General features: G+C 39.4%; 1 protein-coding gene across 2 annotated transcripts in view; it reads right to left on the bottom strand.

Moving 5' to 3' along the window:
• FMN1 (formin 1) overlaps positions 1–21,634 on the bottom strand; it is a 420,788-nt gene that overhangs the window by 21,300 nt on the left and 377,854 nt on the right. For both annotated transcript variants that reach the window (XM_012465403.2, XM_012465416.3), the window contains 2 exons: positions 16,384–16,435; positions 11,270–11,419 (listed from right to left, as the gene is read on the bottom strand). In XM_012465403.2, the coding sequence (XP_012320826.2) occupies positions 11,270–11,419; positions 16,384–16,435 (202 nt within the window). The remainder of the gene's footprint in view (positions 1–11,269; positions 11,420–16,383; positions 16,436–21,634) is intronic.

Raw genomic sequence — 21,634 nt, 5'->3', positions numbered from 1 at the left:
CATTTCTGAATTCTTGACATAACTACTGCACATGATTAATAGCTATAAAAGTCAATGAAATAAGTAAAGTCACTCTCTACTGTTAGAAAAAAAGAAAAACCAAACATTAATTTCTTAATTTAAAGGGAAACTTTTTTCCTTGCCCCAGCAGCTGATGAAAACATCATTGACTAGCCTATGTGGAATGTTTCCAAAAGGTAGAAAAATAACAGAGAAGAGAGCCATAAACAATAAGAAATAATGAGTAACCCCAAGTTCGTTTATCCCACGCAGGCCAACAGGGCCACTTACTTAGATAGACACACTCTTCCATGCTCATTTTCTCTTCAGAGTCTGACCTTTGGCCCTGACCACTCTGGCACCAACCACCTCCTGTGCCTCCCAGGTCAGTTTCACTAGCAGCCATGATAAAACAGACCAGCAGGAAAGTAAGAACACCAGCAGAAGGTAATCTAAGGCTTAGCTCCTAACACACCAGAATTTAGCCTTTAAAAGTTATTCCAGTTGGGCATGGTATCTCACACCTGTAATTTCAGTGCTTTGGGAGGCTGAGGCAGGAGGACTACTTGGGCTGGGAGTTCAAGGCCAGCCTGGGCAACATAGCAAGATCCTCTCTATTAAAAAAAATGCTTTTTAAAAAATGAGTTGGGCATGATGATGTGTGCCTGTAGTCCTAACTAGTTAGGAGGCTGAGGCAGGAGGATCACTTAAGCCCAGGAACTGGAGGTTACTAGGATGACAGCACTGCATTCTAGCCTGGGCAACAGAGTGAGACTTTGTCTCTTAAAAAAAAAGTTATACCATGATAAATTAGCATATCACTTCTACTTTGTCCAATTGTCTACTTTGTCAAATCCAAATTAGACAATTTTCCCTACTCTATTCCTATGATATTTTCCTTTTTACAAGTCAAAAACTCCTCTTAGAGACTGCATTTTACCAGCTACACAGATCAGCCACTTTATAGTTTTTGTGAGCTATCACTTGTAGTACCCAAACATACTTTGACTTCAGTGATTAACTGCACAACAAAGTCCTCTTCCGTTTCCAGAGCTTCTCCCCTAGGCCACAGGGGAGTAGAAGTTGGGGAGCCCTGGACTTGCCCTGGAATGCATGATCAGTTAAAGCCAATCACTCTGCACTCAGTAGACATAACACCCAGCACCGACCGGACAATTTAAGTGCAGAGTGAAAGGTAACAGCGTTGCATTCATTTCCTCATTTAGGGAGAGCAGTCTGGGAGACAGTTTGAAAACTGAAATCAGCCCTGTGTCATAAATTTACAAATTTAATTGAAATGCATGGCTAGTCTTGGGAAGACATTTCCAATCCTGATAATGAAGACATGTGTGTGCTAGCAGATGCCAACTCCCCCTCTTCTGGTTTTGAAACCTCTACCACCTACAGAGTCTCACCAAAAACTAGCACTGACAGCCTGTTTGCACGGGTGACGAACAAAAGGGTGAGGAAACAGGGAAGATTGTCTGGAGTAGGGAGCCTCTCTGGCGCCCCTCAAATCATTCTACCCAGGCAGCCCCCTGTTGCATCTCTGCCCAAGGCAGGAGCTGTCAGGAGTCCCACAGATAAGTAATTTAGAAATATTCTAGGCTGAATGAAGGAGACATACTTTAGGTTTCCATTGTTCTCTGCCAAGCTAGGGAAATAGAGTGTGGACAGATGCTCTCTAAGGTTTTGATTTGAGCTCCAAAGAGGTTTGAGGCTTGGCATAGCCATGAATCCAAAGGATCTCCACTTCCTTGTTTTTTTCTAAACAAATTGAAAGTAATACAGTCAAGAACAGAGCCAGTGATTGTTTTACTCCATTAACTAATCTTTCTTGTTCTGAACATGTCTATTCTCTTTAACAAAGCTATTAAGATTTTAGATTCTTGGGCAAAAGCAACCCATATGGGATACATTTAGGGACTTCTATCAGCAAAACCCAAATAAGATTTTTCATCTATTAGGAGCAGATAGCAAATCTTGCAGTTTCAACATGCCAAAAGAAAACACGGTGATTATTTGTTCAACAAATAACTTAGCATCTACTATATACAAGGAAAAACAAGGTACGAGAGAGAAAATAAAGTGGTACAAAACATTGTAATTATCTTCTAGGGGCCTATAATTTATCTAAAAGATAAAGTGTCTATAACCAAATGAATTTAAAAAACAAATCATTAAATGCCAAAATTGAAGACATAGTAAACCCCCAAAGTTCTGGAGGTAAGATAGCTCACACAAATTGGAGGAAGTTTCATGAAGGATACCCTATGTGATCAGTAAATTTTTTTAGGATAGAGTTTCATAGTTTGCATTATTACTTGAGACATAATAGATATTTTAAAATTATGCCTTTATATCAATATTACAATAGATATTTTTAAAGTACAGTCACATACCACATAATGACATTCTGGTCAAAGACAGACCTCATATATGATGGTCGTCCCAAAAGTATAATGGAGCTCAACCATTCCTATTGCCTAGTGAAGTCAGAGCCACCATAATGTTGTGGCACAATTACTTTATCAGAAAAAGAAATTTAGTGTAGCCTAAATGTACAGTGCTTATAATGTCTACAGTAGGGTACAGTAACATTCTAGGCCTTCAGATTCACCCACCACTCACTCCCTGACCCACCCACCCAGAGCAATTTCCAAGTCTGCAAGTTCCATTCATAGTAAGTGCCCTACACAGGTGTACTATTTCCTATCTTTGATACTATATTCTTACTGTATCTTTTCTGTGTTTAGGTATGATTAGATATACAAATATCATTGTGTTATAATTAGTACAGTAACCTGCTTTACAGGTTTGTAGCCTAAGAACAATAGGTTATGCCATATAGCCTAGGTGTGAAGTAGGCTACACCACCTAGGTTTGTGTAAGTACACTCTATAAGGCTCCCACAATGATGAAATCACCTAATAGTGCATTTCTCACCATGTATCCTGCTAGTTAAGTAACACATGATTCTATGTGTTTAAGTGCTGCAAATGTATATTACAGGAATCTGCAAATATACAAGAGACTGGAGTAGACCAAGCACTAAGAGAAGGAAGCACAGAAAACAGGACAGTTAGGCTAATTCCAGGCATAACACTGTGTGATTCCTCCAAAAGCATGTTGAGTCATCCAAATCCACATCTTTACAATGTAAACCCACTAGGTCTATGTAGCCAAAGTCATCTGCTCTGTCAATGCCCAGCTCATTTCTACTTAAAATTGCAGGCAGTCAGGGTTGGAAGAGAACTGCAAGATCACCTGAGCCCAGGAGTTCCTAAACTTGGCTGAAGCTAAGAATCACTAGGAAGATGTCCTATCTCATCTCCAAAGCTTACCTGGTGCATTTAAACAAGAGGATGGTGAAGCCAAGACATTTATTAAGGAAACTACACACAAAATGTGTTCTTGCTCTGCCTTCTCTGTGGGGAGTTTCTAAGACAACCAATTTCTAGGCTCTACACTCTGGTATTCTGATTCCGTAGATCTGTTGACATTTTTACAATGCTCTCCAGGTGACTGGGAGATCTGCTACGTTTGGGAGCTGCTGATCTCTAGCACTAACCCCCTGGCTTCTGAATCTCCTCTAAATCTCTGCTTAGGGTGCTGGTCCTGATTATGGCTAAGTGTCTTCTCAAAGCTCCCTGTGGCTTCCACATTTTCTTGGGATCATTTCTTCCTCCAAACTCTTACACCAGCCAGGATCTTCAATGCTCTTTCAATAACTAGCTGTGTGCTGGAGAATGCATCATACAAGATACAACAAAGAACAGGCTTGTGTTCTAGCAGTGGAAAGATACACATAAACTGCTAAAATAACAAGTTGGAATGGTTGAAATGCTAAAGGATGGTAAGAAGAAAATGCTGTCAGAGCCCACAGGAAAAGCTAATTCTTTTATTAAGGGAGATTTCAGAAAATTTCTACAGGACCTGGTTGCTGGAGGCACTCTTTGAAGGATGACTGTATTTTGATCAGCAGGAAATAATGGGGGGCAATGCAACATGAAGAAATTATCCAATGAGAACACAAGGAAAGAAAGTGCAGGTGTGAGACGGTGAGTGGTTACAGTAGGTGCAGGGAGGGATGAAGCTATAGGACATGAGGCTGGAGAGTGAGATTAGGGCAGGTTCTCACAGTGCCATGCTATAATTTGGGAGATAATATAAAGTTCTTGAAAGAGCTCAAGCTTTAGTGTCAAAAAAAGACCTTTGTTCCTATCCTCATTCTGTTTATTAATGAAACTATGACACTGAAAATTCATTTACTCTCTCATGCTTAGCTGTGAAATAGCCATAAATTTTTTTTTTCAGGGCTGTTGTGAGAACTCAATACATTAATAAATTAAAGTACCAACCATGGCAAATTATCTTCCCTTTATTTCATGAGCAATGGAAAACCACAGAATATGTTGAAAGAGATAAATATGATCTAACTTCTGTTTTGGAAAGATAATTGGATGCAATATTAAGGGACATTTAAAGAGGAAACAGAAAACCTCTAGGCAGAGAGAAGAGTTAGAGGGATGTTTTAATAATCCAAGTGAGAGATAATAGAGTCCTGAATTACGGCAGAGCTAACTTACATACAGGGTAAAGAACAATCACCATTAAGAGGGCAAAACAGTAAAGAGTCAGAAATAGATGAAAAATAAATCTTGTAGCATTAAAGATAATTCTGGTTTCCAGCCTGCCTTTTGCTACTGAGAGGAAGATGGTGATGCAATTGAAAGTTAGGGAACCTAAGAGGAATAGGCCTTAGTTGAGATAGAGTAATTTTCAACTGAGACATACTGAATTGCAGATGAGGTTTGGATATACTGTGAGAATGCTTAGTGTGCAGTAGGAAATTTAGGTCTAAAACTTGGGAGGCCTTGGCAATGAGGTGATAGGTGAAGCTGTGAAAATAGTTGGGACTAGCTATACAGGGAGTATAGAGCAGAAAAGAGAAACACTGAGATTTAACTTGGGGAAGGCCTACACTTAAGGAATAGAATAAACAGAGGAGCTAATGAGGGAGATGAAGAAGGGGAATAGTCACCTTTGCAGAGAGACCCAATATACTATCAGAGCAATGAGGCATTTCAAGATGAAGGAAACTACCATCGGTCTCAAAAACTAGCAGTGGTGAAGAGTTAGAAGGAGTCATCTGACTTCACAATCAGGAAATGTGATGCAGTCTAGTAACAATCTCAATACACATTTCTCCTGCTTCCTTTAGTAATGGAAACCATGAGTCTTTAGCTGAGGACTTGGCTCCCAGTTAAGCCTACATTTCCTGGTCTCCCTTGTGTATGGTCATGAGACTAAGTTCTGCCCAATGGGCTAAAGTGGAAGTGATGTGTGTACCTTCCAGCTCATGCTATTTAATATTAAAAAGAAAGGTTGTGCAGTCCCCTTCCTGCTGGCAGGAACTCAGCAGCAGTGGCAGCAGTACACCTGAGAGCCCCCCTTCCATCTTGGGACTAAGGACCTTACCTTAAGGATGGCAGTCACAAAAGAGAAGAAAAATGGGTTCCCGACATCTAAACTCCTTGCATTCAGGTTGTTATGCCAGAGGAAAATGGACTTTTCCTTTGTTTAAGCAACAGTTATTTTGATCTCTGTTATGGCAGCCAAGACGTTATCTTTACTGAGACAGGAAGGAGTGTGTGGTATGAAAAAGGAAGTAAGGAAATGAATATAACTTCTTTTGAAAGAAGTTAGAAGGGAATAGTAAAGGGATGGAATGATGCTTTCAGAGAAAAGAGGGCCAAGAGATGTGTACAGTTTTTTAAACCAACGATCGTATAATTCTTATACGTTTTTGGCTTATCCTCTCTCCTTATTCATGGAATATTTTTAATTTTACAGATGTATTATTGCTTGGGGAAATAAGCAGGTTTTATTCTTTCTTGTTGTTTGAGACAGGGTCTCACTCTATTGCCCGGGCTGGAATGCAGTGGAGTGAGCTCAGCTCACTGCAACTTTCGCCTCCCAGGCTCAAGCGATTCTCCTACCTCAGCCTCCTGAGTAGCTAGAATTACAGGAGTGCACCACCACACCTGGCTAATTTTTGTATTTTTTAGTGGACACGAGGTTTCACCATGTTGGCCAGGCTGACCTTGAACTCCTGATCTCAGGTGATTCACCTGCCTTGGCTTCCCAAAGTGCTGGGATTACAGACATGAGCCACTGCGCCCAGCTATTTTTTTGTGATTATGATAATTCTGTTTGTCTTGGGGCATTTACTTTTTGTGTATTTGCACAGAACCATTTTGAAATATGATTTAGGAAAATTCAAAGTTTTGCCAATTAATTAGAGGGTGATTGTATTACTAAGGGATTTTTAAAAATAAGCAGCTCTTTAGTGGTTAAATGAATACAAACTATTTACATAACAGAGGGCAAGGAAAAGAAAGTTAACACATTACAAGTTACTGAAATCATGTCTGTATGTCAGTAGGAAAGCAAAATTCAATAAATAAAAATTTTACTTACGGAGCTTTTTCTAGGAATAAAAGTTTATCACGTAAAAAGAATTCCCGTAGTGTCTACACTGCAGTGAGTGGCTCCTTTGTAGATTGAGTGACAGTATCTCTAAGTCCCCAATTCTTGGTCCTAAAGTGACCGAGCAATAGGGAGCTCTGAGAACAGCTTTCAGGATAGCCCCACAACAGCTTTCAACTATCTTCTGTCAAGGGTACAGCAGTTCCATAATTACCCATAATAATAGCAAGTAATATACTTTAAAACCCTGTTGGTATGTGGCTGGGAGAAAAAAACAGCCCTCCCAAGAAAAAACAAAGTATCCATTCCCCTATGGTGTAAATTATAGCTATGTGTATAGTGAAATTTCTTATTTGCATTTCATATACAATTCACCAAACTTCTAATTCACTCATTACTTACCCATTATGGGTTTTTTAAATGGCACTTTTAAACTTTGGCTCAGGGTGAATTATGTGCCTAGAATTTATTCCTGGAGTCCTGACTCACCTAGGCCTTCTGTACCTTTTGCAAATTCACAGCTCGTTTTCTGGGAGGCAGTGTCTGTATATGTGGGGGCAGTCTTAGGATATCCTAAATGGTGGAATGTTTTATAAGTAAGGTCCTAACACCCAGAATAATTAAGCAGCCAAAAAAAAAGGGAAGAATAGCCAATAATGGTATCAGCAAATATCAGGTTATCTCCCTGCAGTTATGCATATACTTGGATCATCTATTGATTTAATACATGGAAGAAATGTGTGTACTAAAAATAATTGAATGTTTGGACATCAGGAGGCACAAATACCTTTTACCTTTACATGAAAAGGTAAAAGTGAGGCAAAGCTGCTTCTGAGGATAAAATAAACCTTGGATTCTGATACATCATAAATGTTGGATACAGATGAGCAGAGAAAAAAATGTTTTGTGTACATGCTCCATAAAAAAAACGTGATCTTCAAGAACATTAGGGCCAGGCATGTGGCTTGTGCCTGTAATCCCAGCACTTTGGGAGGCCAAGGTGGGAGGACTGCTTGAGCCCAGGAGTTCAAGACCAGCCTGGGCACCGTAGATATCGTCTCTATAAAAAATAAAATTAGCTAGGTATGATGGTGCACAGCTGTAGTCCGAACTACTCGGTAGGCTGAGGCAGGAGGATCGCTTGAGCCCAGGAGGTCATGGGTGCAGTGAGCTATGATTGCACCATGGCACTCTAGCCTGGGTGACTCAACGCAAAGACCAACATTAGTATTTTATGAGAAGAACTGGAGGTTCAGGTGAGGCAAGGTAATTACAGACATTTACTAGTTTCAGGATGGCAATGAAAATTCTCCTTGCCACCTAATTTCTCTCCCAACTCCCCTGCGAGTCCTTGCTTTGAAATCTCTTCCAAATTAGTCCCTATAGCTCAAGAGCAAAGGTGAGGGGCACTATTGCAGACCTGAAACACACAGTTCCTCATAAAATTAGACAGTAGTTTCTAGGTTAATAGAGATTTTGAGCTAGAAGAGCTCACAGTCACCATTTAGTTCTTGCTTCATCCTAATACATACATTTTACAGATGTGACAATTGGGTTCCCAGTGAATAAGTGACTGGCCCAAGATCACATAGCCAATTAATGGTGGGCTGAAGGGTAAAAACGCCTATTTTCAGCTCTGTCTCCAGGTCTTTTTGACACTGCTCAGCAACGCATGTACTCAGAAGGGATAAGAGAAAGGACTGGGATGCTTCACTGAAAGATGAGTCCTGATACCAGGGGCAGCGCGATGGATGACTGGGTCACAGACTGCAGGTCTAGAAAGTAGCACTTTCAGATTTGTGCCTGGGCACAGAAGTTTGCTCTTTTGCTTAAGACTGGCTTGAATGTCAAGGAAAATATAATGCCGTTAATATACCATCACACAGTAGATTGCTCTTCCAAAGATACCCTTAATCTCCAGGTAAACCATATTCCCCAGTGACATACTGTTTCTTCTCCTCAGCCACAGAGTTGTGCCCTGACACTAGTTTAATGATAAGGTTGTTGCCCACTCACAAGGCACAGAACTTTGGACATCTTTATGTGGTCGTTTGTGTGTTTAAGAGATTATTCCCAATTTTATGAGGGGAAGTTATCTTGTTATGAAGATGCATTCATCTCAATTTTGCATCAAGCTAATGTGTACTCATGAAAACTATCCTAAGCAGGAAAAGTAAATATTCTCTACCACCTAAAATTAACCTCAAGTGGCCTACACAGTTTTCAACACTTCCATTTCATTTGGAAGTAGAATTTAAACAAAACACTATTTTCCATGAAACCTGTCCCTTTAAAAATGCTACTATTGATTGTTAATTTTGCCAATGATTTTGAGCACTTAGTTGGCCTTCAGATATATTTAAAAATTAAGTGAGTTAATTTTTTCTGATGGGATTCCAAACTAGTTTTTTTCCTTATAATGACACATGATCAGGTTTTCATTTGGTTAATTTTTTAGGATGCCCTTGTTAATGATGTTTTGCTACCTCCTGACTTTTAGTGTTGTTGGGATATATTGGTTTTCTGGGGAAAGTATAATTGAAACTATAATATCAAATATCATTAATAGATGTCAAAACAAAGCAATTGTGTTTTTTTATTTAATTGCTTATTTTACCAAAATGAATGTGTGATTCTAACAGCTAAGAAGCTAAAATCTTTCGCAGATAGAGAACAATTTAACAAAGTTCTCACTTGATGATTTTAAGAAAACCCTGGATATTAATCAGTTTGTTTAACTGGTTTGGCAGTAATACACATAATGTGCTGATATTTCTTAACATTTTCCTAACTATGCTGCTGCCTCCAAAAAAATTTTATTAGCCATCATCAACTTTGAGATGTTGTTTTAGGGTGGAAACCTTGGCAATCCATCCTCACAGAGCATGGCTGGAATGAAGGGTCCCCTGAAACTGCTAAATGTGAAGAACTGAAAAGGGTCTTGTGAAGTCATGACCCTGTAAAGGTGTTGGTTTACAGAGTGTGAAGCAGGCAATTCAACAGCTGCACCCAGGAAGCAACGCCGCAAACACCCGTGGCTGGGAATCACAGATACTGTCATTTTGAAGGACTTCTGGATACCACCTCTATGACAGACTCACAATTTCTTTGATCTAACTTTTGTGATAGAGAAAACTCTTTAATTCGGAATATGGTTCAGTATTTCAACAAAAGATTATTAAAATGAAAAGCAACTAATTGCCTTCTCTGTTGGTCTTTTGTTTGCTTTAGACCATTTTTAGGGCCCTAAAGACAAATACACTAAGGACTGTGCTCAAAATCTGAGGTGCAAATTCTAAAGCAAAAGCTGTGCGTTCCAGGCTCATGGCTGGATGTCCCAGCCTTAAGGTGTGTGGACCTGGAGAGCACACTGGCCAGCTCCCATGCAGGTATAAGAACAGCATTTTCATATGAGAATTGATTTCAGAGAACTTATTTTAGCTTACTTTAAAAGGCTAAATAAGTGATTGCAGGGCAAGAGCAATGAGTTGGGCGCCAAGATTTTTAGGATTTTTTTCATGTTATTATCAATGACCTATTTTCTCAACAATGGTACTTTTCTCTGCTTCAGTTTATCTATATAATGGATATATTCAGTTTAATTCCCATGTTCCCAAAGAGGTAATGATGGGAAGATGTGTTGATAAACAGTTTTAAAGCTCTTTAACTTCCTTGGAAAGAAAGAAGGCCTTTTTCTTCTTATAGTTTTCTGACAAAATACTTGGAGACTCAATACTAGGTCAAAAATCTGTTTTGATCCTCTTACTAGTGTTTAAAGGTGAAATATATTAGAGTAGGTTGTAATGTGTCTATATATATTATGTATATATCTTTGATTACAAAGTGAAGAATAAGAATCCTGAATTATAGAATGTCAGGCCTCAAAGGTTAGTAAAATGTAGGTGCTAAAATTACATATATCATTTTCCTTACACTGAGGAATTTTTTTGCCTCCTTTCACTCTGTCTTGAATGTCATTCGTATACATCTGTTCCACAGGAGTACTAGCTGTTTGAAGTTTAAATCCATGACACCCTTTATAGAACAGTGGCAATCTGATTGCAAAATGATCAAGCAGAAATGCTTTTTTTTCTTATATAGAGGGGCAAATTCAATTTCTCCAAGGGAAATGAACACACACAGACGTATGTGCGCGCGCGCGCGCACGCACACACACACACACACACACACACACACACCGATCTACAGAGTTGAGGTTTTTCTTCTACCCCCAGCTAATAAAATCAGGGGCTGCAATGGGGCTGAGCGGCACACAGTTTGATGTCCGCAGCAGGATACAGGGAGTCAGAAGTGGCGCTGTAAATCCAATGCGGGGTTTCCACGCTGTGTGAAGTGTGGCCCGAGTCACAGAGATTTTCCTTTGATGCAAGTTCAGTATATTAATGGGAAAAGCATTCACTTTTATTTGTCTATACTGTCTGCGACAGCAAGACTACCTCATTTAGCCTGGGCCAACATGAAAATACACAGAGAAGCAATCTGTTGCAAATTAGCACAACTCTCCTTTCATTTACTAGCTAGTAATTGGAAGGGGTTAAGAAAGTGTAACTTATCAGATCATGTGAGCCTATCTGCCTGTGTGGACAGCAAGCTTTCCCCGATTTTCCCTACGATCCCTGAGGCAAAAGTCCTTCCTCGATGACCACTTGATCCGCAAGAAAACATCAACACGTGTGAAATAGACACACTGTTAGGTTTAAGAGTGCAGTTTCCTAGGCTCCTGAAGGAGGCATTAAAATTTTTATTTGAACCTTACCTTTCTTTAGATATGTTTTTACTCTCCCGTTTCCAAATTGTCTTGAAGTCACTGCAGAATTCGTACCACACCATAAACACGTAGCTGGGTGTGATCTCCTTCTCGCCAGACTTTGGCTTCATCCCAAAATATCCTACTGTTGTTTCAAAACTGCAACAGGTAGAGGAGCAAATGGAATGAGGCAGAGGGTGAGAAATTGTCAATACCAAAACCCATTAGAGAGGGGACACTGGGGGCAGTTTCCTGTGGGTTTGTTCTCTAACACAGAAGCTGGGGCTCATAGTTACTGAAGTTTATTCTAAGCCTCAGAAAATGTATTTGCCCAAACTGATTTGCCAAGAAATGCAACCTGATTGGGATGTTCCTGGGCACATCTTATCTGTATATAATCAGCATGTATAATTTCTGGGGTTGTGCAGGTAAAATTTATTGAGTTTGTTCTTCATCTCAGATCCATGTCTCTTCCTTGCTCTTCATTTTATGTTTAGCGATTACATGAAAAGCTGATGAAACACTGTAATATTAACAGTGGTCAGTTTGATAGCTCATTGGAAATAATTACCTGTCAAATGTTTCACAGAAAAGCAAGAAAATCCATTCTATCCTTATTCTGGCATATACTGGCTTTGTAATCTTGGGTCAGTCACTCAGCATCTTTGACTTTCAATTTTCTCAAGAGTAAAATAAGAGATGTAGATGATATGATCTTTAAGAGGGCTACCTTTTAAAGCTTAATATGATACAAGAATACAAACCACAAATGTACAAAAATAGATGCAGTTGGGGGCATAGCAAGTTTTGGATGAAAAACCATTTCTGATCTTGAAAAATGATGTCCAATCTCGTCAGAAAAGAACCCCAGTTTTCCAGAGTGGACTCCAAGATATCAATAAGACCTACCTCAGCAAGGCTCACTGCACACCAGACTACCTGGGCCTCCCAAGCAGCCCTTCTTGGAGGCACTAGCTTTGCAGCAATTTATAGCTTTGAACTAATCTTTCCCCCTCACCCCCACCTACCCCAAGCCTCACAAGCTCATTTGCCATGAGCAAGAACACTTAAATAAATGGCCCCCTTTTCCAGGGTGTTGGAAACTAATCAAAGCAGGAATGGCTGGCCAGGTTTATTACTCAATGCTCTATCATCTGTTCAGACAGAGCGGTTTTTTTTTTTGTGGCCATCCTGAACGCTGATTTTCTAATGGAACTCTATTCAATGGCAATTGTAAAACCCTGAAGCCCTGTTACTATTATGGAGCATACTTTCATCTCGTTCTCAGTTATTGGGCAATATGTATCTCATAAGATTTTATCACATTTCACAGATGAACTGTTAATTGATTCCATGGCTACGATTAGGCGAGATCCAAGCTGGAACTGCAGCTCTGAGTCCCATAAATTCTTTGTGCTTCTGTAAAGAATAAATCTGTTTTTAATGCAAATTAAAACTACTGGTCAGGGAATTTTGGCTCCCAGTTATTAAAAGACTGGAAGTGCATAAGTGGAGAAAGGCAATAACTGCAGTAATCTCTCACGGGACTCTATTATAATTCCAAACACATAATGTGAAGCACAACCAGTAAGGGAAGAAAGTGCCAATGTCCACTCTTGCCCCAGACATAACCCTTAACTCCGTGGCAGTCCAAATAGTGGTAAAACCAAATGTATACTCTATAGCATGTAACTTTATTTCATTCAAATGAAAATTACTTTGATCATAGCATGGGAATACATAAGTAGAGAGTTATATAGCCCATAGAAACAGGCCATGCATTTCCTATAAAGTCACAGGACTTTAGACTGGGAAGGAATTTACAGGATAACTTGCTAAATTATCATTTTACAGATGACAAAACAGAGGCCTGGAAAGAGTGTGTGACCTTATTCACTGACGGGGTTGGGCCTAGAACTCAGGTCCCCTGATTTTTTGTGAAATGTTCTGTCTGCTCTTTCTGTTGCTCATGCTGGGTAACACAGGCATTTAAGAGACAAAATAGTTGTTCTCCCCCACCCTTTTCTACTTTAGAGACAGTTGTCCTCTGTATCACACATAACATGCATTACCCCAAGGAGGGCACATGATTACTTTTTCTCTTTCTTATGTATACATTCTATACAGATACATATTCATTTGAGCATTCATGGGGAAGGGAAAGTTGCATTTCTAGTATTTAGAGGAACAACTTATCTTCCAATTTTCTAGCAGAACATAGTGGAGTCCAATTACTGTGCTTCATGGATCATCTGACACCTTCTAGCCTTACCTGGAGTCTAGATTGTGAGATCAACATATTGCAAATCCTGGTGTAGTTTCAGAGAATGACAGCGTGATTTGGTGGTTGTTGCAGGTCCTGAGAAAAGCACGTCATTTTTCTGAGGCCTCGATTTTCCCAACTCTAAACTGAAGCTAACCTTTGCCATCCTTGCCTCTACCCCCAGGGATTTGTGAGGTCCTGCTTGCTTACTCTCCCTGAAAGGGTAGGGAACACTAAGAGAAATACTAAATTTTAGCATTTACTATTGCCTATGTGTTTCGGAAACTAAGAAAGCAAGTGAACCTCTTGAGAAGAACCAAAGCAAACAAAGTCCCAGAGGATGGCCTGGCTTTGGCACTCAGCAGTTTTTAAAACACAAAGTCACTTCCAGTATGTGCCTTACTTGATTTCATTGTTATCTCATTGTTTAAGAAAAAGCTAAAAGCTAGAGTATGAACCTACAGTGATCCGCTAAGGTCTAGACTGTTATCTTTCCTACACAAAACTCCATTTTAAATTCAGTTTTGATTCACAGAAGGCTGATCATTGAAAATCTTTTGCAATTTGGGCAAGAAAATTGCTGATATTTAACAACCAGGAGAATTTTCTCCAATATACAGGAAACAAAGGTCAATCATGCGATTTGAAATTTCTATTTGTCAGCAGATAGCTCTAAAATGGCTCTCAACTTTTAAAAGATTGATTTCTAATCATATGTTTTGTTTTATGTAACTTTTTTATTTCACTGCAAACTATTCTCTGACCCCTTTTCTCTCTGCTATAATTTCCTGTCTGATTTGTATCTTTTTAATTCGGCCAAACATTTATAAAGTACAGACAATGATTACATCAAAGATCCCATAGCAAAGTGAACTGTTTTACTTTTACAGTGCTGAGATGCCAAAGCGGAACACATCCACTTATTGTCTTACATGCATGCCTTCAGAAACTGCTTAGGAAAAACAAATACTCCTTACCCTCAGAGTAAATTGTTTCTCTTGAGAATAAAACATAAGAATTTACTAGATCTCACACAAATATTGCAACACTGACCACAACCTCCTTAAAGAGTGTAACCAAACAGCAGTGGTTTCTACATTAAAGATGGGATATAACATATTTCATGTATGACATGAAAGCTAGACTACCTTCACCACAAAGCCAGGGAAAATGCTGACAACCAAAATTTATGACTTCCCTCTCCATAGCTAATTCACGGCAGCAGCTTCGGCCCCTCTACGGTGGGTCCCCTTTTCCTTCAGCAAGAATATCGAAAAAGTATTAGATATTTGATATCCATCCCGGAAACTGAATTTCTGTTTGGCCTGATACCAATATGCCCTTGTTGATAAACTCTTCTCTATGTGCTGCATGTTTCTATAACACATACATGCTAGCTTTATGCATTGGGAGGGGAAGCTTAATATAGGAATAAGGTCATTAGAGAGACACAAACTCCTAAAAGCATAACTATGGAGTTATCTCAGTTTTGAATGATTATTATGCTAAGATAAGCATGATTTGAGAACATGTCTGTACTTAGCAAAGTGAAAGACTTGCCTTCACTTTGGTTTCACCAGCATTTTAATCTTATTGGTAATTACGGTGGGAAGCACGGCAAGATACTGGCACTGTGAAAGTAGGGCAGATGGCACTGTCTATGGGATTTCAGAAGTTTCGGAACTTGTGGCTAGACAGGAGGAAAATGATTTATTTCTACAATCTGTTTATTTGCATTTAAATTCCTAACTGGGAAACTGTTCCTCTCACACATTTGTAAAGCTCATTTTTCCTTATATGCTGTCTCCTACCCCTACCTCTGATCTAATTTACCAGTACTTTTAGAACTGGTACCAGCAAAATGTATCTCAAATTTCATCCCAAAATATGAGAATACCTCTGTCTATTGCCACTCACTCTCCTATGATGGAGGGAGAGCCAAGTTGACTAACCTCATCAACTAACAAAAAGGAAAAAGCTCTAAGTGGTGAGAACTGCTGATTAGATTCTACTGGGTGGAGTGGAATGTTCCCCTCTGGTGTCTATTGACAGAGAGAAAGCAAGGAAGACGCCTGAAGGTGGGTGACATGAGGCTGAGCAGAAGACCTCTGAGGTCTTCCTCAAATTCCAGGGGGGAATTGTCCATATGCTATATGGGCATATGGACAGCCCCTTCTCCCCACCTGAACATATGGACAGCCCCTTCTTCCTATCTGCCCCTTGTTTTTTAATATCCTCCTCTAGAAGCTAAGGAAAGACATAATATGTCTCTTAAGCATCTGCAATAATTAGTTTGATCTAACTGTAATGCTAAGAAGGATCAAACTGTCCCTGACTTTCATAAAGCGGTTCAGGAGCAGAGCAATGGAGAAGAGGCAAACAGGCAGAATAATGTCATGACATGCGTGTGAGGTAGGTGAGTCACTTCTGGATGATCCCTGCTTCCTGAGGAAAACTATTCCTAAGTCCTGTTACACTGCTTTCACTCCAGCTTCCAAGTGAAGCTTACTGCTTACAGATGTATAGTCTTAACATACGAGGCTGAAAGTATGGCTAGTCAAATATTATGCTACAGGAAAGAAGCCAGGCACACAAAGACAAATACTGGATGACCCAACTGTATAAGGTAGCTAAAGTGGTCAAAGTCACAGAGAGATACAGAAAGGATCTGTATCTCTGGCTGCCAGGGGACAGGGGGAGCGGGGAATGGGCAATTTGTGTTTAAAGGGTCTAAAGTTTCAGTTGGGGAAGGTGAAAATGTTTTGGAGATAGAATTGCATAACAAAATGAATGTACTTCATAATAATAAAAAAGAATGGCTAGCCAAAGAAAGAATTAGGGCTAAATCAGAGCTGCTTACCTTTTCTGTGCATTCTCCAAGTGACTTTCTTCCATTTTATGCTCTTTTTTGGCTGTGAAAGAGAAATCATGATTAAAAATACTTTCTTCTGTTGTCTCCTTTGTGTAATCTTACAGCTTCAATTACAACCATTCATTACCATGGCAGGTCTGAATTCAGGGGTGGGCAGCCTCTAGCACACGTCCTGGCAATAGCACTCAATTTGCTATATCTGCCACCACTGCTTTCTTGATAACAGACATAGCTAACAGTGGCCAAATAATTTATTGTTTTCTCTAGGATACTTTTGAGAGTGATGTTAATAATTACATCTGGACAAAGACATAAATTAGGGCAATCCTGGGCAGATCGGGACATGTGGTCACTCTTGCATGTACCATCATGTTTCCCCTTACTCTAAACATAAAAGATCCAGTAGCATTTGCAGCAGCTCTGCTGAGAGTCATGGGAGTCTTGCGTATACTTCCTCCACATCCACAGGCCCCTTTGGTACTCTAAGGAAGCCTATGGACTCTTTTGTAAGAATAATGTTTTTATAAGGTTACTAAAAAAATCAATGATACTGAGATACAATTTTGAATGCACAGGTCAAGAACATAAGTTGTTTCTATAGGATTATCAAGAGGTTTCATTTTGGGGTGGTTCTTTCACATATCCTTCTCTACAATCAGAAGATATATTATTGTATATGAAAATACCACTCTCACACTTTAAAAATATCCAGAAAAAGAGGAAAGTCATAACATAAGCTATATAAGCCTTAAGATTCCTTTAATTTAGGGCTACAATGATGTAAAATGAATTTAAAAAATGAATCTCATATCTAGGATCTATGCTGTGATACTTCATGAAAGGTAGTAAGGGATTTTGAAACATCACCATTTTATTAAACCTGGTTCTACCATCTGTTTGATTGTGGGCAAGTTATTTAAGACCAAATGCTTCATTATTGCCTCATCTGTTCCATGAGAATAGCCATAGTGACCATTACCATATAGCTGCTATAAAGATTTAAGGAGATAATACATGCAGAGTGCTTAGCATATAATGTGTGCTCAATACAGGCCATGGCAGGTATTATTACTACATTACCACAATCTTCCTTATTGATTTTAAAATGTGAATTTTATCAAGTGGCCCCCCTGCTCAAAACCTTCCAATGGCTTGTTTTGCCATCACTCTTGACATAATATCTACGGTCTTCACAATGCTCTAGAAGGCCCTGCACTTAAGTCTGCTCCCTGGCTGCTCCATGGCATCACCTCCTCTTTCCCACACTCCTTCCTTTCCAGCCTTGCTGGCAGCTGGCTCTGGCTTAAGCACACTGAGCGTGCACATTAGAGGATTTTTGCACTCGCTGTTCCTCCTCTCTGGAATGCCCTGACCACAGTCTGCACGACTGGGCTCCCTGACTGCACTGAAGTCTGAGGTGAAGAATCTCCTTCTCCAGCTTCCCTAAATAAAAGACAATCCCTTGCCACTCAACATCTTCCTACTAACCCTCCATACACCTAACTTCCTTCTATAGCCTTCCCACAGCCTCTATCTACCTAACAGACTATTCCTTTCCTCATCTGTTTATCATGCAACAACTGAATGTAAGCTCCAGGAGGGCAGCAGCTTCATCTGACTTGCTTTCTGCTGTAGCCTTATTGTAGAAAGGTGGCTATATGTTAAAGCAAGTATTTTAGCTTAAAAATGCATATACTGGATAAAGCTCACTTAAAAAGAGATATACTAGCTTTCCTGAAAAAACTTTACATTAAGAACACGAACATAACCTGAAGAAGATTGAGAGCTAAAGTTGTATATCATTATCTCTAAATGTAGTATATTTCAACTAATAAAAATTATTTTGTTTTGTAGTAAAATGATTCAGCTTTCCTAAGTGTGTCATTTTAGGCAGAGTGAAGCCATGGCCAGGGCCATCTTGTGCTATGTGACATCCCCCCATACTCTTGGCAGGAATTTCTGTGAATTAGTCTGGTATTTAGCTAATCAGATACTGAGAAGTGACCCGTGTCTCCCCTAGGTTATCAAGTTCCCCCAAACCTGAAACAAACTAGTGATTTGTTCTTTGCCAGTGATTTTAAGTTATGGGCATTGCCAAACAGGAGGGAAAATTCCTCTGAGGCCTGAGTGATCTTCTTGGACTAGCTCTGCTCTCTCATAGATGGTTTCTAACTGGCTACTTCCAGGCTGTGCTAAGCAGATTGTGGCCAAGCCATAAATGTATATGAACTTGGTGACAAGAAATACCCTATTCAAACTGAATTGAGCATCAGATAAGATTTTGCAATACCTCTGTGAATATGGTTATTTGGAGAAACAGATTCCAAATGTAAAAAGAGGTATTAAGAGGCAATGCACACTGCAGAAACTCTGAGGGTTTAGGGAAAAGAGCCTTCAAGAAAACAAGAAGAAATGAGAAATCTAAATTTTGCCCAGTTTTGCCCATGTACAGATAAAAAAGGCATCTACCCTTGTGGTGTGACTTGGAAGCTCTAACGACCTAAAATATTTCCCCTACCTCAGTGTATAAAATTTTAAACCGTGACACTACACATTTTAAGTCTTCAAAATGCTCCAAGCACAACACAAACACATTACCTGGAAGAACCATGTGTAAAGACTGGAGTCACAAACTCAAATTCTAATACCATCAACACATATGGTAATTGTGGGCCAAGTGTAAGAATCCCAGTGTTCTAATATTCTATTTCTAGTTTTTCAATATGGGAACTGATAGTCTTAAATTGGGGAAGAAAATAGGAACTTGTAGGAAAGTGGGAAGGCTGTGCCCCATTTAGGAGAGGACAGGCACTTGGCCTTGTTACCAGAACTAGTTTTTTAGAGAAACTAGAAAGAAGTTTTTAAATGAATGTTCCCAACTTAAAAGTTTTCAAACAATATGACAAAGGGGACAGTCCTGCTGGCCATGTGTAGGTCTCCAACCTCTGATTTCAGCCTGTAGTAGCTGCTGACGTAATGACATGAGGGTTTATTCCCTCCTTCCATGTGCTAGACACTATTCCAGGTGCTTTGGAACCACCAGTGAAGAAAGCAAACAAAGGTCCCTGTAGAACTTCTGTTCCAGTTGGGGAAGACAGATAATTAAATCTAAGAGAATAAGAATCACTGTAAATTTTTGATAAGTGGTAACAACAACAACAACAACAACAACAAAAACCCCAAAAGCCCATCCAGAGCACAGATGGAGGCCTATAGATGGAGGCCCATGAGTTACTGAATTAGGCATGCCAGGGCAGCCACAGCGCGTCCCACTGGGACTCAGCACAAAAAGGGAAAGACAATATTTAAATTGAAGATGACAAGTCTTAGATGAAAACTGTCCTTTGACTAGGAGTGGCTCAAATCTATTTGCAAAATTTACATAGTCTTCCATTTTACAAAGCCACATAAATAGTAATTAGATGCTTCGTTTTTCTTTTTTTGAGACAAGGTCTCACTTTGTCACCTAGACTCAAGTGCAAAGGCATGATCACAGCTCACTGCAGCCTCAAACTCCTAGGACCAAGTAATCCTCCCACCTCAGCCTGCTGAGTAGCTGAGACTACAGGCGTGCATCACTGTGCCTGGCTAATTTTATTTTTTATAGCAAAACATGTATGTATATATATACACACACACACATATATATGTAAAGACATATATATATAGGCTAGTTTACCTATATAGCAAGACATACATATATGTGTGTGTGTGTGTGTGTGTACGTGTGTACTAGTCTCGAACTCCTTGGCTCAAGAAATCCTCCACTTTGGCCTCCCAAAGTGCTAGGATTACAGGTGTGCGCCACCATACCTGGCCCATTTTGGGATTTAAATTGTGGCTCTACTAGTGTGAGGTGAAGCAGGGGTAAGTTTCTTAGGAGACAGATGGATTTGGAGGGAGTGTCAGACTCAGTATGGGAGAGGTAGGGAAATAAAAGGCATCCCTCAATTTGTTCTTCTTTCCTCTATTTGTCTTTAAAATTTTTTTTTCTCATTTTCCTCCTCTCTTATTTATAAGAAGCTCTCTTATTGTCTGCAATTAGTTAAATATAATTATTTTCCAACTCATAGGAATAAAATGTAGCTGCTTAGAATAGTGATAGTCTTACAGTTTTCAAAATAATAAAAGCAATAAGGAAAATAAGTCAGAATTCTACCTCCCAAATATCTTTGTCAAGGTTACTTGTATGCTGTAATGATGATAAATCTTGGAAATACTTGGAGAAAGTTGAGAAGTAAGTTTCCTTGGTGACACACTTATAACATAGTACAATTTTATGTCATTGGCAGACTGTAGTTTTTCTTAAACTAAAATTTTCTCCTTGAATAACATTTATTTTTCATAATTCTATGTCACAGAGAGAAACTAACATGGCTTCCTTAGAAGGTGTTTTTTTTTTTTTAAGAGACATTTATTTGAATTTTATTTAATATAGTCTTGAATGAGAAAACACTACTAGCTTTTGGGTAAATCTTTAATGTCTTGAAATTTTGTTTTCTGGTTCATTTGATGGCAACTGTTTTATTAGTTATGAAATTTCTCCACAAGAACTGTTCTGAAGTTCATAGTACCATAGCCTACCAAGTGAAGTAGAAACGGCTCTTTGCATTTCTTGGGCCCATAACCATGGAAACAAATCAGGACTCATGACACCTAAATGCCAAGCTTTAAGCTCAACTGTGTCACCTGAGTGTCATGAACAAGTCACAGTGTCCTGTGTTTCAGTTTACTGCTCTGTCAAATGGAGATGATGATACCTACCTCCCACATAGTTATGAGGGTTACATGAAGTGGGTGTGTGAAAGTGCTTGGTTGAATCAGAGTCTTTGCAGTCAGGTCTTTGACAGTTAAACTTCATGCTGAGGCTGCTGGAGGTTCAAGCTTCCAATGGGTTGGCTGTTGTACCAAAGTTAAATGAAGTGGAAAGAGCTTGGGTTTTGCATCAAGTGGACCTGGGTTGAATTTCTGCTCTGGGTGATCTTGAGAAAATCACTGAACTCCACTGAGCCTTATCCATATAAAAATGGGAATAATAGGATCTACCTTGCAAAGTGCTTGTGACTGTGAGATATACTGAATGTGTGACATTAATCCAGTGACTAACATATGGTGGGCATTCAAGAATGGCAGCCAATTATTGATTGGCTACAAGCACTTTTAGTTAGAAGCAAATGCTAGTAGTCACTATTCTAGCTTTCTGACTTTAGAATGGTTATTACAAAATTTCACAGAAAAT

Source organism: Aotus nancymaae, unplaced genomic scaffold (assembly GCF_030222135.1).
Source record: "Aotus nancymaae isolate 86718 unplaced genomic scaffold, 86718_ANA_hifiasm-v0.15.2.pri h1tg000011l, whole genome shotgun sequence".
NCBI lineage: Eukaryota > Metazoa > Chordata > Mammalia > Primates > Aotidae > Aotus > Aotus nancymaae.
The sequence above is the reverse complement of the archived record's forward strand: the minus strand, read 5'-3'. Positions and strand labels throughout refer to the sequence as shown.